General features: G+C 43.1%; 1 protein-coding gene across 1 annotated transcript in view; it reads right to left on the minus strand.

Moving 5' to 3' along the window:
* Window positions 1–18639, minus strand: part of KCNU1 (potassium calcium-activated channel subfamily U member 1) — a 143480-nt gene that overhangs the window by 16906 nt on the left and 107935 nt on the right. Inside the window, exons 20-22 of the mRNA XM_005698822.2 lie at window positions 9476–9572; window positions 5489–5713; window positions 3960–4146 (exon numbers count right to left, since the gene is read on the minus strand). Of these exons, the coding sequence (XP_005698879.1) occupies window positions 3960–4146; window positions 5489–5713; window positions 9476–9572 (509 nt within the window). The remainder of the gene's footprint in view (window positions 1–3959; window positions 4147–5488; window positions 5714–9475; window positions 9573–18639) is intronic.

An 18639-nucleotide genomic window follows, 5' to 3' on the forward strand; every position in this document is an offset into this window, starting at 1 on the left:
TTATAGGATTGAAAGGAGGAAACTGACATTATCAAATAAATACTTGCAAAAAATCCCTCTGGCTGTTGTGAACAGTAGAAACAGCAAGGAAGTAAGAATGATGACATTGAATGGTGACATGGAATAAATTATGTTGTGTGAGATCACCTTTGAAGACAAGGAAACTGACTCAAGGTTTATATACTTTGCCCAAGATTATATGGCTTGCAAAGGATGGGTGGGTTCTTACATACCAATTAGTACTTATTTCAAAGCCCATGTTCTTTGCAGGGCTTCTTTGTAGCCCTGTTAAAATATACCATGTTGGGTTGGCATTTTCAATAAAACACTGAGATCAGTTTCCCTCAAAGGGGAAATCCTCCTTCAAATTCCACTTTCTGATTCCAATTCCCTCTAAAAGGGTTTGGAAAATCCCGACTTTCAGAGGCAAATGTTCTTCTTGGATAGAGACATGTCCACATCAGCTGGCGTAACTGTGTAAGTATCTTCTCTGACACCAGCTGGGGCACAGAAACAGTTTCTGCCTGAACTCCATCCTTCCTTGTAAAGTAATGGTTAATGTGAATGGTAATTTGAATATGTATCTGATGTCAGCCTGGGTTCATTCTACTAATGTCAATATTTTTGCCACCTAGTAGTATACAGTATTATACCTGAAATCTTCCAGGCTGGCAGGGTGCTATTACAAAAGATTGCTTAATTGTAGATTACTGCTGTACGTTTAAATTTCAGTAGCATATTAAGTTGTCAGACTTAATTACCGTTATATGTTTAGATTATGTCACAGATTATTTAGTTCAGTACCTAGGTTTGCCAACCTGTTCTTGAGACATGACAGGGCAGTAATTAGAGCATCAGCTGAAAAATCTAAAGCTTTCCATGATGTCGTCCTTTAGCGAGTCTTCAGTCTCTCTGTCCTTCCATGTCCAAGGTCCCTCGGGGGACCACTGAATGAACAGCATTGCTGGTCCTAGATAGGTTTATGTGTGACTTTGGCATGATCATGAAGACATGGAAAAGCCCGCTGATGCCACAAAAGGCTCAGCAGACATGTCCGGAGCAAGAGTTCTCAGTCTTGATCCTATCGCCATTTCGCACTTGTGCGCTGCAGGATTTTAGCAGCATCTCTGACCTCTATCCACTAGATGCCAACAGCACCACCCCCCAAGTCATGATAACCAAAACTGTCTCCAGACATTGTCAGCTGACCTATGGGGGTAAAACTGCCCCTGGTTGGGAACCACTGTCTTAGAGAAAGGAGAAGAAAATTGCCAGGATGCTAGGCACACGTTGGTGCTCAGCGTGGAAGAGCTTTTCTCCCTCCCTTCATCTCCCTCCCTTCTACAATTGTGAAATTGTAGAATTTCACGATCGTTTATACTCTCAGTTCTTGGAGGTGATAATTCCCATTGCCACCTGCTTGGTCTGGTGCAAGGGGAGTATTAGTATGAAATGGGAAGAATGGTTAAGAGAACTGATCAGGCTTCTCTGAGGGTTGGGAATTTCTCTACACAAACTCCAGGGAGATTCCTGTGATGCCAGAACAACTGATGAGGTTTCTGAGTGACAGTCTTTGGCTATCCCCATGTGTGCGCAACGTGAGTGTACTGCTGGCTACCTCTCTTAGGTAGCACAGGAAAGCCTGTCCAGACCTCTATTTCCTTATCACACAATGGGTGTATTGACAACCACGCAAGGAAATATGCAAGGTCTACCCGATATGCTTTTCTCTAAACTGTCCCTTTTGTCATTGGGGAGAGTACCTACTCATACTTCATGCTGATTCAAACACTCTGACATCCCTTCATCATCTCTTTCTCCCTTCCAACCCTTTTCCCCTCTTTTCTCTCTCTCTCTTTCTCTCTCTCTCTACTAAATCCATCATGTGCTCCTTTAAGGGGAACCTAGCCTGCAGCAGAGTGTGTGACACGTACAAAGTGAATATATTCTTGTTGAATGAATAAATGCATAAATGAGAGGATAAGAATCCCTAGATACATAATAAAAAGAATCTAGAAGTAAAATCATAGGTTTCTATATGGTTTAGCCTGTATAGGATGTAAGATTAAAAAATAATAGAAGGACAAGTCACCCGATGATTAGCTAGGTGGCTTATGACAGTCCACCCCCAGCTGTTACTGAGTGAGCATTTTCATCTGTATATTGATGACATTGCCTTCAGAGTGAATACTTCTCTGTCCAATTTGAGAAAGTTGAAAGCACGATACACACACACACACACACACACACACACACCATACAAATTTTGTGTAAATCTGAGTACCCTAATTGCGAAGGACTGATGTACAGAACACAATGTCATTTTTATGCATCTCCAGATTAGCTCAGCAAAGGTATGGCTCACATTTTCTTAGCGAGGATTTTCAATGTAACTTGATATTCAGGAACTGCTTTGCTATTAGTTTCACTTAACAAAAACCCCTGAAACTCTGGTTTAGGTTGAGTGGTGTTTGGCTGTGCAGTGCAGGTCCATGCAGTAGCTGACTTAATTCATCCACCAAAGACTTGACGAGATTATTCATTTATTCCTTTGTCCCAAGAGCCCTCAATTTTCTTTCCTAGCAACAGTACTAGGAGTCACAGAGTGGTCTTTTGGTTTCCTGATTTCACTCGTGAACATGTTCATCCGCTGTCATGACTGTGAAAGCTTTGTGAAGCCTGGACTATCTGCCCTCTTCCAGCTCCATGTGAAGTAGGACAGCTGTGGTCAGCAAGCCACGGGGTTGGAGGATGGAGTGCCCTATCTTAATACGAAGCATCCACATCCCCAAGGGAAACAGGTGGATCTGGGGTTGGAAGGCATCGCCAACCAAGGGTTGTGTTCACTTCATGAACTGAGAATCTGTTCTAAATACTGAAAATTATTCACCAATAATATTTTCATATTAAGTTAAGTGGCTAGTCATCAGTTTTTAGAAATGGACTGATAGCTAAGCCTTTTCCCAATTCGGGGAGAAGGAAAGCCACCAGTCTGCCACAGGAATATACCTGAAGCACATTTTGGGCAAGTGAGGTGCACGGAAACTCCTCAGAGTCCACCTACTGGCTCACTTACTTTGACTTAATAAGTGCGTGTTACGCATCCACAGGTGCTTCCCAAGGTCTTCCCTGGTAACTCAGCTGGTAAAAATCCGCCTGCAATGCGGGAGACCTGGGTTCGATCCCTGGGTTGGGAAGATCCCCTGAAGAAGGGAAAGGCTACCCACTCTAGTATTCTGGCCTGGAGAATTCCATGGACTGTACAGTCCAAGGGGTCACAAAGAGTTGGACACAACTGAACAACTTTCACTTCAGGCATCTACAGAAGGACCCTAACTGTACTGAGAGGAGTACAAAGGAGGAAGAGACGCAAACCCCATCCTGAAGCAACTTCCCCACTTCTCACCATCTCTTCCCAACCTGAAGCTGAAATGTGACACTTTTAGTTTATAGAAATTGAAAAGGACTTTAGTGCTAATCTTCTAAAAATTCATGTAGTGAAAGTATCTTGAAGACTGAAAGAGAGTTAGGCTTCATTCTCTCCAAGCACAAAACTAAGAATAGTAACTTGAATATCTACTAGCTCCAACAAGAACTAACTGGCAACAATAATACTTGTTATTAACAATAATGAAATACCAATGGCTATGTTCACTAATAATTAATTCATAACAATAAACAGCACTTATGACTCCATGATTTTCCTTAATATGAGAAAACAGTCTTAGGCACATTCCAGTTAGGAGATGGACATCACTTTTCACTGGACTTGGGTTCCCCAGGACTGAACTGTCCACTAACCACTAATCCTAGTACAGAATTCTCAGAGCTGGAAGGGATTTTCCAAGCCATCCGGCTCCATTTCTCCTCCTCCCCATCCTGAGCGTTTTTTAGAGAGGAGTTGACTCTTTGCTCATCCTATCCTCTCCAGCCCCTTTCTATCGGGGTGTGGTCCTTACGTGGCCCTGAGGGTGTCTGGGCCGAGCAGCTAATTCTCAGGTATCCGATGTTGAGCGTGGCCATGATGGGCTCTGTGTCCACCAGAGTCGGGCTACTGGGTGACTTACAGGAGGAGGATAAGACAGCACACATGGAACACGCCTCTATGTTGACCGCATGGAGGTCTACGGAATAGAGCGCAGATCCCTAAGGAGAGAAAATTGGGTGAGAGGACACTTCTCAGAAGGTGCTGCGGCACTGGGGATGATGCAGGCTTCTGAACCAAAGCTTGCATCAAGTCACCTAGATGACTCGAGTGGGAGGAGAAGGGGGCAACAGAGGATGAGATGGTTGGAAGGCATTGTCAATTCAATGGACATGAATTTGAGCAAATGCCCGGAGATAATGAAGGACAGGGAAGCCCTGTATGCTGCAGTCCATGGGGTCACAAAGAGTCAGTCACACCTGAGCTACTGAACAACAGCTAAGCATAACAGTGGTGAGGAAAACATCACATCTAAAGATCTAAAGGTCACCTCTGCATCCTCACAATTGTGCTTGTAGGTGGCCCCACCTGGAACCTGGATTAATTAGTAAAGTGGCAGTTGCTCCTTTGGTGGAGAAATAGGGAGAGAGCTGGTCCCACCATTAGGTGGCTGAGATGCAGTTACTGGTGATTCCTGACACCAGCTGAATCTGGAGACTTTTGGTCATTTTCTTTCCTCCCTTTCTACAGACTGAGGTGGTACAGGGAATTTTGTGGTGACTTTTTAAAAAGCAATACAACTTGCTTCCTGAGACAACTGCTTTTAAAGAATATTTCTGATATATTGATAGCATTTCTTGAAAAATCAAATGCTTTGGTGCATCTCACACTGCCTATGTATATTTTAATCCAGGAAAATGCTGGCCTATAATGAGATACAGATCTATGTTGGTTCAGAGCAAAGGCAATTACAACCCACAGTACCACAGGTGACTAATGGACCCATTTCTCAGAATTCCTCCTTTTCATACATCTATCAAGGCCTCATGGCATTATGTGGTCCATAAAAGATGAGTTTGCAGAAACAGTGAGAAAGTTAAAGCGCAGGCTAGAAAGGCTGGCTAGGATCAGCTCAGGTGTGCACACTAGGCCAGAATCAGATTCAGAAGTGCAGAGAAACTCTTTACATAAAGGCCACACACATGGTCATTAATATAAACATGAAAATATCTCGATTTAAATCCTAGTCCAGCTACTTATCCACTGTGTAAACTTGGACAGGTAACTTCCTTTCTCTGTGCTTACAGTTCAGCATCTTTAAAATTTATACTATGGGGTTATTTGGAGGGTTAAGTGAATTAGTATGTGCAACCTGCTTCAAATCATTTCTGATACCAGTAAGCACTGTATAATTGTATAAAATACTGTATAATACATTATTGATGTATTATTATTATTATGATTAATCCTAACAAGTATTATAATATATATATAATATATAATAATACAATGTTATTATTATTATCATTATAACCATTCACTATTCCTTACTGTGACACTTACAGGCAGAATGTATATCTGGGGAAAATTCCGGATAAATCGCCATTCTCTCTGCAGGTAATCCAGAGACCCAATGAACACAATGTCTTTCAGCTCCTGACGGGTATAGTTGCTAGCTCTCAACGGCATTACAAAGTTCCGAAGTCCCATCAGTGTCGAGTGGGCATCTCCAAAGACACATGCTACAATGTGGTTCCGAAACTCGTATTTTGCCTTGTCAGTTCGTTTCTAAGCATAAGCAGGCCAGATTCTGGTCATTTTTAGAAACAAGATGACAGTCCCTTAAAGAAGGCTCCTTCCCCACATTCCAGCTCTTCCAGGTATATTAACACTAGCACTTTCATAACAGTAATCAGATTCTGCAAATCCTCCTCATAACATGGAACATGGACAATTATACTTTATATCTTTTCATGGTGCTCCTGCTTATTTCACTTTTTCCAGTTTTATATTAGCTTGGAGTGCCTCAGTGAAAACTCAGATTGGTATCATTCCTCAAGTTGTGAAACCACTGAACCAAATGGGGAAAATAGCTCTCATTTTCATTACATGTTTTTAGACTCATATATGCTATGGTGGGCTTCCCTGGTAGCTCAGATGGTAAAGAATCTGCCTGTGATACAGGAGACCTGAGTTTGATCCCTGGGTCGGGAAGATCCCCTAGAGAAGGGAATGGCAACCCATTCCGGTATTCTTATCTGGAGAATTCCATGGACACAGGAGCCTGGCTGGCTACAGTCTACGGGGTTGCAAAGAGTCAGATGTGACTGAGCAACACACACACACACACACACACACACACACACATGCTATCGTGTAACTCCCTGAAAACTTAAAACTTTCCAATCCTGTTGCTAAACTTATGTTTTCTAGTGAATCTTGAAAATTACACCACGTTGTTCAGTATGATGCAGATTTCAGTGGATTTTTATACATATGAAAACACGTATATTAGTTTGAACCATACGAAATTGCCTTCTTCTGGGTCAAAAACGGTTGACTATTGGCAACTTCATGTGGTTCCACCTGCTACATTGAATGGATTCAAGAGAACTCCAGAGTTGAGGAAATTTATCATGAAAAATACACACAATAAAAGGTTACAAACATTCTATTTCATCTCAGTCATCTGACTATGTCCTCAGAATCTTAGCAGTATGGCCAATTTTTAGCATCTCCCCTATACTTTTAAGCTGAAGACAAAACAATATATGTGATGGATATTTAGATCAGGTTTCTCCCACATTCACAGAGACTTTTAAAAACGGTAAGTGTCACTTTTATTTAAAGGAATATTTTTTAAAGGAATATTTCTGAAAGAAACATTTTAAGTCTCTGTGATTGATTTCAGCGAATGAGTCAATGTCGTCTCTCATGGTGCTGGGACGAGTAGAAAAAGCACCGATTTTGTATTCTGGTTTTTATTCATGTGTGACCATAAACGAGCTAGCCTCTCTAACCCCCAATTTCTTTACATTTAAATGATTTAAAAATAAAAGTTAATTCTGTTGTGGAAATGGGATAATATGTTGAAATTTCAGTACTTCTGTCTTTAACTGTTTTCAATAACCATTTAATCCAATCTGAATCACACTGAATTCCTAGATTTTCAGAGAAGGACTCTTGGAAACTGGTAGAAAACTTGCTAAATGTATTGACAAGTCCTTCCTGCTTGAGAGTGTTCTACATTCCTGAGTAGATGAAGACTCAAAATATTTCAAAGGGATGTATCATTCATCCTTATGCCAGTCCATCGCTGGTTAAAGGACAAGCGTCTGTGAAACAGGAGCTGCTGAAATTTAACAAGATAGATAAGTCACATCTGATATCGCAACAATTAGAGATTGTTCTATTAGCATAGACTGGGAAATACTCTTTCTGAAGGGAATGGTCCCGTGAGGGGACATGAAGCTACTGGTCTGGAGATCCTTTCTAGAAAGTGATATGAATCTTAACCAAATCCATTAAATAATTGTCTCTGGCTAATCCGATTAGTTTTAACTTGAATAATGACGCCTCTAATGGTATTTAATGGAACAGCTCTGAAGTCCAGAAATTGCTCTTCTGAGTAGAACAAAACAATTAGGAACAAGATACATGGCGCAGGGCATTAATGGGTACAGTTAGTCCATTCTGAAGGAGATCAGCCCTGGGATTTCTTTGGAAGGAATGATGCTAAAGCTCAAACCCCAGTACTTTGGCTGCCTCATGTGAAGGGTTGATTCATTGGAAAAGACTCTGATGCTGGGAGGGATTGGGGGCAGGAGGAGAAGGGGACGACAGAGGATGAGATGGCTGGATGGCATCACTGACTCGATGGACGTGAGTCTGAGTGAACTCCGGGAGTTGGTGATGGACAGGGAGGCCTGGCATGCTGCGATTCATGGGGTGGCAAAGAGTCGGACACGACTGAGCAACTGAACTGAGCAAGACAATTTCTCCAGGGAACTGTGGCACAAAACTGTCTTCCCATTGAGAAAGATGGTGGCTTCGGTAGGAAAGTGGGGAGTGCCCTATTTGCTCCAAGTAACAAATTGACAACTTCTGCTTGACTTTTCTGCAAACCGAACCAAGTTCAAAGTTGGCAGGAAACTTGCAACCTGTACATTTCTCTTCTATGGTCACAGTTTCAAAACTCTCAGAACCTCTTAAACTAGAAGCCTGTCTAAATTCATCAGAAGACTCGGTTATATTTCACATCGAGTGCCATAAGGGGACATCTCTCAGAGCAAGCTGTCTGGGGACTTACTAAACAGGGGATAAAGAAACATCTGCTATTTCCATCTCTTGGTCTCTTGAATGCTTCCATCTGCAGTCACCTCCCAACCTTTCTAAAGATGTCCCTCCCACTGAAAACATGTTTGCCTTCCTGCTCAACGGATGTTTGTTTCGTTTAAAATAAGACATACTCTCTAAAATGATGAGCTTCAGCAGTCCTAATAGTTTTCCAGTTGATAAGACAGCTCTGACAACTTTGTGCTTCTGATAAAATGATTGATTATGCTTTTTACAAGAAATGGAACATATTTTGTCAGGACATTGGCACTGAGCACAAGGTTTGCATACGTGCGTGCGTGTGTGTGTGTGTAACAGAAAAAAGTGAACTAAACTATTTTTGGAAAGCAAGAAAAATACATAGTTATCAATTAGTCCTAGCTGAACAAATTACACAGGGTTCTTACAACATGTAAGTAAAGTTTTATTGGCTTATTTTAAATTAAAAAAATAACTTTTTGTTAGTCAAATTTACCAGCTACTCCTTGAAAAGTAAACCAGTGATATTGTACTTGAGTTTCCAACTCTGAGAATAGATGGAGAAAAAGAAAGTGGGTGTCAGAGCCTGGGATTAGGATTTGAGATGTTTACATCTTGGTTGCTGGCATTTCACTGAACTGAGTTAAGTTTGTCTCCTTGGGAGGACAGAGTCAAGGACAGAATTCTACGTCTATACGGATTCACTCATGCTGTGTGGTGTGGGAGGACCAAGCATTACAGAGCTCATTCCTTGGCTAATACACTCAGTATACGTACAACCAGCTTTAAGAAAAAATACCATAAAAAAATCCCAACTTTGAAAACAATAAATTAAGGAAACATTTATCTACTTTAAAAAAAAGGAAAGACTGCAGAATTCTTGAAAATAGTATGTTCCCCTGGTGCATGTAAATTAACCAGATTTACTAGAAAACAGCAAAGTTTCAGGAGAACATTATTCTGAATAACTGACTCAGCTGAACTATTAAAGGAAGAAGAAAGTGGTTGAAGAATCTGAGCTAAAGTGTTTTAAACGCTGGCGTATTACCCACAAGGTTGTTGTCAAACGCCCCACCTGATACCCTGCATACATTTAGATGGCTCGTGAGGTTATATTTTTCCTTCAAAATGCACAGTTTACAAAGAGAAAGGGCAGGTGCTTATGATTAGTAGGAGGACACCGTCTACCCTAAGAGGAGCTCAATTTCATCTGAGGTTTGGCTGCAGGTCACCTACCAGAATCATCTTGTTCAAAGGGGTGGCTCTGCACCAGTGAAACATGCCGCTGCTATCAAGGCGGTCGACCTCCTCTTCCGTTTCGCAGAAAAAATTCCTAAATGTGGAGAAGGGACAGTTAGCCTGGGAACACTCGGGGCTCTGGTTAACAATGCCCGATACCAAACTTGTTGAGCCTTGAACCCAAAGTGAATAACACAAGGAAAGCAACCTTAGGTCTGTGAGACTCCAGAATAAAGATTCATGTCTGAAGAACAGCAAGGGGTCAATGTCTTCAGAGTTGAAGGCACATTAAGCACTTTGGGCAAAAGCCAACAAGAACTATGTGCATGTGTGTGTGTGTGTGTGTGTGTGTGTGTGTGTGTGTGTGTGTGTGTGTGTGTGTGCGACATACCAGTCTCTCTTTTTACCTTAGATTAGATGTGTTCTAAAGGTTGTTTGGGAACGCATGTAAGAATTAAAGATTTTAAAATTTAAAAAAAATAAAAAATTAAAATAAAAAAAAATAAATAAAGGTAGTTATGTCTGCTTAAGTTTTTCCCTTAATTTTGTTACTGTTTTGATGCTACTGCTGTTTGGGAGAGCTCATGAGAGATGTTTTGTGCACCTGAATCTAGAACTTACAGGGTTAGGAGATCCAATCATGAGTGGTATATCTCTCTCCTTAGCCTGTTTTCTTCTCCTCTCCTGTCCAGATCTTTTCTTATGGGTCTCGGTTGAAACATCCTTACTCATTAAATGCATTTTGCATCTTTTACAGCTTGCATCTCCTTGGCCTGCATTTGACTAAAACTTGCTCAAACCTTGGTCTAAGTCTTGGCAAATCCTTCCATGTGATCACCCCCACACTGCAGTCAGCCACAACACTTGTCATGCCATAGAGTCAATCACCAAAAAGGCTGGAGGAGGCTTAGAAAAATTCTACCCCCATCCTGAGGAATATGTGCCTGTGAGAGAAGAAGGGACACCCTAAAAGGATCACTGAGAGGTTTGGGTTAGAAAGCACTATTCAAGTTGAGAGAATCCAGGCCCAGGCTGCAGAAACAACCTCAGAATCCCAGGGACTTAACCCAACACGGGTTATTTCTCACACGCACTATTCATTTTGCTGAGATGAACAGGTGTCTCTGCTCCATACAGTCACTCAGCGTCTTAAAGGGAAAGAGGATCTACTGTATTAAATTGATTGGCATGCCCCCCTGGAACTCATGTCCTGCTTGCCATCAAGGCAAGAGAAGAGAAAGAGATAAGAGAGTCAGGCTCAGGCATTTAACTGCCTTGGCCCAAGTCAACCAGCCATTGTACCTCACATTTCACTGGCCAGAACGAGTCACAGGGCTCCTGCAAGCTTTATGGGGCTGAGGAATCGGGGAGCATTTCAAATATCTGCTGAGCATTTCTGTCTGTTTCAGAGACTTTACCCCTTAGTTCACGGATAAAAGTCAAAGAGCTAACAGACCGTAAACCTGACACTTGAATATACTGATGAGGTTGAGATTACTGGTATTCACAATTTCCCACTCTCCTTTCCTGCCTTAGCAGATGGACAGGTTAGGTGAGGCCACGTGATTCGTTCTGGCCAATGACGTGTTGAGCGGTGATGGCTGACATAGGGAGAAGTCCTCAGGTGAGCCTCCATACCTCCTCCTAACCCGCTGCAGAGATGACCAGCCTGAGTATATGAGTGATGATGTGGAGCTGATTCCTTGCCTTCCTGGCCCATGCTGGACATGTAACATGAACAGGAAATACGGGTTGTGCTAAGCCGCTAAGGTTTCATGGTTGCTACCACAGTATTAGTCAGCCCTATTCTAACACAATTACCCTTTCCAAAATATTCCATAATGTGAGCAACTGGAGAAGTCCCTAGGAAATGTTTTCTGGAGGCAAACAAATTTTGAGAACAGTAACTCCTCTTTGAAATTTACCCTACACCTTAGCATATGAAAGGTTCTGAAAAGTCTTACAGAAAAGATATCATTTGAAATTTGTATAATTCAGTGTTTCACACTTTTTTGACCACAGAAATGTTACTACTTGCTTAGCTACCTATACTCATTTAAACACGTCTGTTACTATGCCTTTTCCAACACACTGTACCATGGCATACTATGGGTTCAGCCCTGGTAACCAGTAGCTTAAGACAGCATTCTCCTGTGAGATTTTGCTATTCATCCATGGAGTAATATGACCTGTTTCTCTTTGTGCTGAAGGGCTGGGGGTATTCTCTGTGAATTAATACAGCTTGTTATTCGATGCTTGGTCAAAGACTCAGACTCCAACATAATAACAAGCAATTTTTGCTCTCTTTGACCAGGTTAATTTCTAAACTGCTATGTAAAATCATAATTTTTCTGACAAAGGAACTTAGATTGACATGTCAGATCTAAAGTAATGTGACAGAGAGAGGACACAGATAGAGAAGCTGAAGTAGGAGGCTTGAGGCAGAAGGGTTTGGAAAAGCAGAGAGGCTAATTGCTGATGAGATCAGCCAAGGACTAGGTGCAATTCCTAATTTTCCTCTCTATTTAATCTCCCTACAGGCTTAGTGATTCCAGTCATCAACCTAGCCAGAAGATGTTGAAATATAAGCCTCAAAGTCAGCTTGACCAAAATGAGCTACCTTGTTCATTCAAATTAACGTGGCTTTTTGTGGTTTCAATATCCGTAAGTCATGAGCCCCAACCCAGAACCCTAAGAGCCAAACAGGCACACTCTTAACGGTGATGGCTAAACAGGACCATGGTGATCGTTAAGGGGAACACACCAAAGACCCATATCTGGTTTTGATTTTTATCAGGACTTGGAGAACAGGCTGTATTACTCATTCATAGAATCCTTTTTCCCTGCCATGTGTAGCTTCCTCGACACTATGCCTCAGGTGCTAATATAGCGTAGCTAAGTTACCTTTGGGAGGTGGGCCTTGGCGCCCAAGTCTACAATAACTGCCCCACTCTTCTGCTCACTTTCTTCAGCTCTTTTTTTTTTTTTTTGCCACTTCCTCTATTCTTCCTCTCCCAAGCGCACCCCCCATAATGAATAAAGAGTCCTTGGTCTGGAAATGAAATGCCTTTTTGGCAAATGGAAGATGATCTCCTTCCAAGCACATTTTAACTTGACTCAGAGTAGCAAATAAGTCACTATACACATTTCTATAATAATAAAAAGCATGATCTATGTACGCAAGCTGTCACAGACAACGTCTTTCTTCATTCCGACGTTATGGAAAACAGATAGGCCTTAGAGGAAACACCTGTTGGAGACAGGCATTAAAGAGAAGGCTGAGGAGACCCGCTTCATCATAAAGGCATCCATCTGGTGTCTTCGCCAAAGCAAAACCTGATGCAATTCAGTTCACCACCCCTTAACTAAAGCTCCCTCCTGCCATATGCCTCACAAATGACATGATCCTTGCAGAAATATACTTCCCTAAAGAGACGAATAAATCATCCATGAGAATGTGGAGCACCAGCAGTCTGAGGACTTGTAAACCAGCACTGGGACATAAAGGCTGGGTCTGCTGGATGGAGAGGTAGCCGCACGGCACCATCCAGGTTATCGCAGCAACCTGAGGAGCCTCTTGGGTGAGGGCACTTTCTGTGTAAGAGACCTTGGCAAGAAGCCAGGTGGGAGTCCCCTGAGAGGTCCCTGTTGGGGATGAGGGTGGGGGTTTGGTCACAAGACTGGCTTCCTGTTGTCTGAGCCAACTGGGAGAACCAAGTTCCAATGAGGAGACCCCAGGAGGCGTTGAACCTTGACATGTCCTTGGAATAAGGTCTTGCCTTCCATCTTGGAGAGCTGATGGGCTTAGTGTGCTGGCTGGGAAGAGCATGGCAGCTGCCCACCCGGGACGTGCGGAGCGGTGCCGGAAGGAAGCCACCTGCATTCTTTGCCGACAACTGCCTTGCTTCAGGCTGCTTTGATATTCATGAAGCAAACGTCTTGTGAACCCAAGCTTGGACCTGTCCCAGCTAAGGAAGGCAGTCTCTTTCCTCTCTGCTCTCTGAACCATTTGAAGAAAACTGCTACTCCGCCCAGGCCACAGCAACCTATCTTGTATGAATCCTGTGCCTTAGCAGCTGTCCCCAATCTTTTTAGCACCCTGGACTGGTTTTGTGGAAGACAATTTTTTCCATAGACTGAGTGAGGGGATGGTTTGGGAGTGATTCAAGTGCATTACATTTATTATGCATTTTATTTTGAACATTATTACATCAGCTCCACCTCAGATCATCCGGCTTTAGATTCTGGGAATGGAGACCCCTGACTTAAAGGAAAATAGAAACAAGGGACCATGCACCTTTGGTTTCCAGTGGTGGCTCCTGAGGTGACAGAGATCCAGCCGTGCAGGGAAACCTCTATGTACAAGGTGGACGAGGTTTCAGGGCCAAGTCAGGAAGCATGGTTTCCCAGAGTGTAAGTCGGCTTCCATATTTCCTCCGACACACATTCTTGACTCTGGTTATTTTTGAAAATGATCCGCCAATAGAGGAGATCCTCCACTGATCACAACACCTATTAGAAAGTTCAAAAGGCACCCACAGTTCCTTTTTTGGTTTGTTTTTGCAGGATTCATTTTTGGCTGTGTTAGGAAACCCTGGCTTGTGACCCTTCCATCTGAAACCTCTCTAAAACTCCACAGGTGGCTTGTAAATTCTGAGAAGAGAGGTTGCTGGCCTGGATGCAGAACCATATATTTTTTTGCTCAAGACTTGAGTTGAATAAAAACAACACGCTTCGTCAAGTCAGCGCAGGGAGAAGGACAAGTCCCTTGGCCAAGGAGGAGAGGAAGGATGTTGTTAGGGAGGAGAGGAAGGATGGGTCCCTGTGTCCAGGAGTTCCAGTGCCCTTCTCGGTTCAATCTTTGGGAAAATGCACTGCTACTGCCTCTTGAAAGCAGTGTTCAAGTTCTCACTGAAAATGGACAGGGCAATCTTCAGTCCCAGATGCCTCTGGAGCTGCGGAGGATTTTGAATCTTGGGGGCTACAGCTGCTTTCTCTCCAAGGACTCAGCACAGATGTAGCAACAGGGCTTTGCAGTTCATATTTAACCCGGAAATAGTCACTTATCATCAATTCGGACTATCATCTTTTGTGTTCCGGGAGACAGGAAATTTAAATAGGGGAAGGTGAGGGCATTTTGCCTACTCTCTGCTTTCCCCTGCCTCTCTCTCAAACTTACACACATATACATACACTGCACACACATACACAAATGCTAGAGTCAAACTTCAGAATATGAGCCTTTATGGTCATGTTATGATTTCATTTTTCTGGGTTGCACCCAGTCGCCATTTACTCATTTCAAAGCATTATTTTCACCTTGGAGAGAAACTTAAGGTGTAAAAACATGGATAAATTTTGCAGTCTTTTCACATAGGAACCTGTGTATAGACAAGCAGAAAAGGGCCCCTGGGAGCACTGAGAAGCCTTCAGTTCAGTTCAGTCACTCAGTCGTGTCCAACTCTTTGCGACCCCATAAATCGCAGCACGCCAGGCCTTCCTGTCCATCACCATCTCCCAGAGTTCACTCAGACTCACGTCCATCGAGTCTGTGATGCCATCCATCTCATCCTCTGTTGTCTCCTTCTCCTCCTGCCCCCAATCCCTCCCAGCATCAGAGTCTTTTCCAATGAGTCAACTCTTCGCATGAGGTGGCCAAAGTACTGGAGCTTCAGCTTTAGCATCATTCCTTCCAAAGAAATCCCAGGGCTTGATCTCCTTCAGAATGGGCTGGTTGGATCTCCTTGCAGTCCAAGGGACTCTCAAGAGTCTTCTCCAACACCACAGTTCAAAGACCAAGTAACTGTGGCAGGAACTCAGGAAGGCGAAGGGTCTATCCCACCTTCCCTCATAGAAAGGCCTCAGGAGTTGCATCCTTTTCAGCAAGAAGGGGAAAGCACTCACCAGGCTCCGTGCTGCCCCCAGCCTCCAGTTTGACTGGATCTCCTTGCTGAGAAACCTTTACTGGGTAAAAGTGAGAAAACCTGCCACAGCAATCTCATGGGGTGTGACACACTTTGACAGCAGGCTGGTTATCTAGAAAGCACCAAGCCCTCTTGGTTCTCATGTGGGAACCTTAGGGAAGGAGAAGGAATAAGAAACACAGAGGCGGGAGGGACGATTTGGGAGATTGAGATTGACATATACACACTACTACGCAGAGGGTCAAGAATCTGCCTGCAATGCAGGAGATCTGGGTTCGATTCCTGGGTTGGGAAGATCCCCTGGAGAAGAGAATGGCTACTCATTCCAGTATTCATGCCTGCAGAATTCTGTGGACAGAGGAGTCTGGCTGTATAGTTCATGAGGTTGCAAAGAGTCGGACACGACTGAGCGACTAACGCTTTCACATATAGAACAGGTAACTAATAAGGACCTACTGTATAGCGGAGGGAATGCTACTCAATATTCTGTGATACCCTATATGAGAGGGTGTGCAAGTGTGTGTGCTCGGTTGTGTCAGATTCTCTGCACTATTTCCTGCTCCAGGGGATCTTCCCAATGCAGGCATAGAACCCACATCTCTTGTGTCTCCTGCATTGGCAGGTGGATTCTTTACCACTAGCGCCACATGGGAAGCCACCCTATAGGAGAATACAATCTTAAAAAGAGTGACTACATGTGTATGTATAACTGATTCACTTTGCTGTACAGCAGAAACTAAACATTATAAATCAACTATACTCCAATAAAAAGTAATAATAAGAAGAAAAGAAACCCACTGTGGGGCAGCTAGGGTGACGGACTCTGGTTGGCTTAAGGCTCTGGTGTCCTAGACGAGAGGCTTCAGTATTAATACTGGTCACTTGACAGCTAGAATGGGGATACTTTCCCTGCTAATCTGAAAAGCTCATAGACAGAGAGGAAGGAAGAATAAAGCCTTGGAAAGCTTGAAAGCCCAGCAAAGCTTCCACATTGCCGCTGTTGTTCTTTAGTTGCCAAGCTGTGTCCAACTCTTTCGCGACCTCGTGGGCTGTAGCCCACCAGGGTCCTCTGTCTATAGGATTTTCCAGGCAAGAACACCGGAGTGTGTTGCCATGCCCTCCTCCAGGGGATCTTCCCAACTCAGGAATCAAACCCGAGTCTCCTTCACTGGCAGGTAGATTCTTTACCACTGAGCCACCAGGGAAACCCTGAAAACTTTCCACGCTTCTACCTATATATAGATAAGTCTGGCTGATATTCAACTGAAGAAAGGACAGTGGGGTGACTGGAGTCCTGAATGTCTTAAGACAAGTAGGTTCTGGTGAATTACACCTTCCAACTTCCCTCTGGCTCCTGTCTCCTAATTCCTGGCATATGTAAAGTCTTCACAAAGTCATTGAAGAATGATGAACTTTGGTGGTAAAGAGTGTTGGTATGACTTTTTAAAAAAAGTCTGAAAACGGTATTTTTTAAAAAAGAGAAGAGGTGTTAAACGTCAGGACATCAGTGTAGTCTTATTTCAGTCTACTCAGGAGAATGTAAACTGTGTTCTGATGTAAACCAAGCCAGCCGTGAAGAGGGCATTTTGTTTGCTAGTAAATGCTGCTTTCCAGATGGAGTTGACCAAATCCACTGCCTCTATTTTCCATATTTACCATGTGAAATCTCCACAAAGACATTTCTTTCCATCCTCTTGCCTTAGAAGTTAGACCTGAGGTCAGAAGGGCCCTGGCCCAGGTGAAGGCAAGAAGGGGAGGGTGTTTCCATGAGATTATCCCACATCCGAGCTCACATGCGAGCATCTCTCTGCTAAGTTTTACTTTATTTCTGAAGAGTGTAAACTGACAGATTCTCTGCAGAGCATATTCTGTGAAAGCATTCATGCAGGCATCTCAGAACTTGAAAATTGTTACCAGACAGGAGATGGAGGAGAAAGATAAAAAAGGATAATTCCCTTCTTCCTCACCCATTCCCCAAATGGATCCTCATTTAAATCTCTTTTTATTTTATGGATATTGCATTTGGGATTTCCTACAACGTGAGGACAAATGAGGCATGACCTAGAGCAGCGGATACCTTTAATAAAGGCTGGAGACTGCCCTGGGCGAGAAGCCCGGGGTTGGGGTGGGGTTGGGGGGGACAGCCTCACCTCTCCCGGGAACCATTTCCGTAGCTAATTTTTGAGGCATGAGGTGGTGTTTTCAAGTGCTCTTTCCAGCATGTTCTAAATATCAAATGACCCCGTAAACACAGAAGTAGATCGGAACGAAAAATACGTTCCTCCCTCAGACAGTTTGGGATACAATTTTCCCTGTTCAGTGGGCTAGGAACTGAATGATGGAATCAGTTACTCGAACACTTTTGGTGTTAAAAGGAAAACACATTACAGAAAAAAAAAAAAGAAAAAAACACGTTAAAGGAAACAAATGCATATTTCAGGCAAAAGATTTAGTTTTGGCGGGGATGATATACAAGTGGGAAATAGGACACTGAAATATCTGAAAAGTAGTTTGTTTTTCATTATATTGATGTACTTTCTGAGGTTTTAAAGGGTTGAGCCTGGGTCAGATTAGGGTGACAAAAATGCTTTCCTTATGCAGTGGGGCAAGAGGCTTGACAATTACTAATAATAATTCCCCCCTCAAGAAATTAGGACTGGGAAAAAACAGCATCCGTCAAAATGTTACAGTTGTGAGTGTACACATATTCTTGAGAGTGTGTGTGTGTGTGTGTGTGTGTAAGAAAAAGACAGAGAGTGAGGGGTATTAAACTGAAAGGGACACAAATTGTGTAAAGGAGATAACGTAATTCCGGGGTATACGGATATTACTGGATTCATTTTCTGGAAATAGGGTGTTATTTGTGAAAACTTCTTATCTGCATTCCTCAGTTTCTCTGAAATCCCTGAGGCTGAAGTTCAAGATGGAGACAAATTATTAGTGTGCTGGTGATTACAGACTTTTGGAAACCCTGGAAAGACTTAATGATGTGTCGAGGGCCACGGACTTTAGACTTTTCCCCACATCTGGAAGCCATCTCTGGAGGGAAGCCTGTGGAGTAAAGGCATTCTGGGTGCAATAGCATTTTTCTTTAGCACCTGTGACCTGTTAGGAAGCAAGGGACAGCATGGAGGCGGAGGCCGCTCGACATCTGTCGTGATGCGGAGCCCTCCTCCCGCGTTGTGTTTTATAGGATGGCTATTTTTAAAAAGTGGTCTGCCTTGATTAGAAATGAAA

Source organism: Capra hircus, chromosome 27 (genome assembly GCF_001704415.2).
Source record: "Capra hircus breed San Clemente chromosome 27, ASM170441v1, whole genome shotgun sequence".
Classification (NCBI taxonomy): Eukaryota; Metazoa; Chordata; class Mammalia; order Artiodactyla; family Bovidae; genus Capra; species Capra hircus.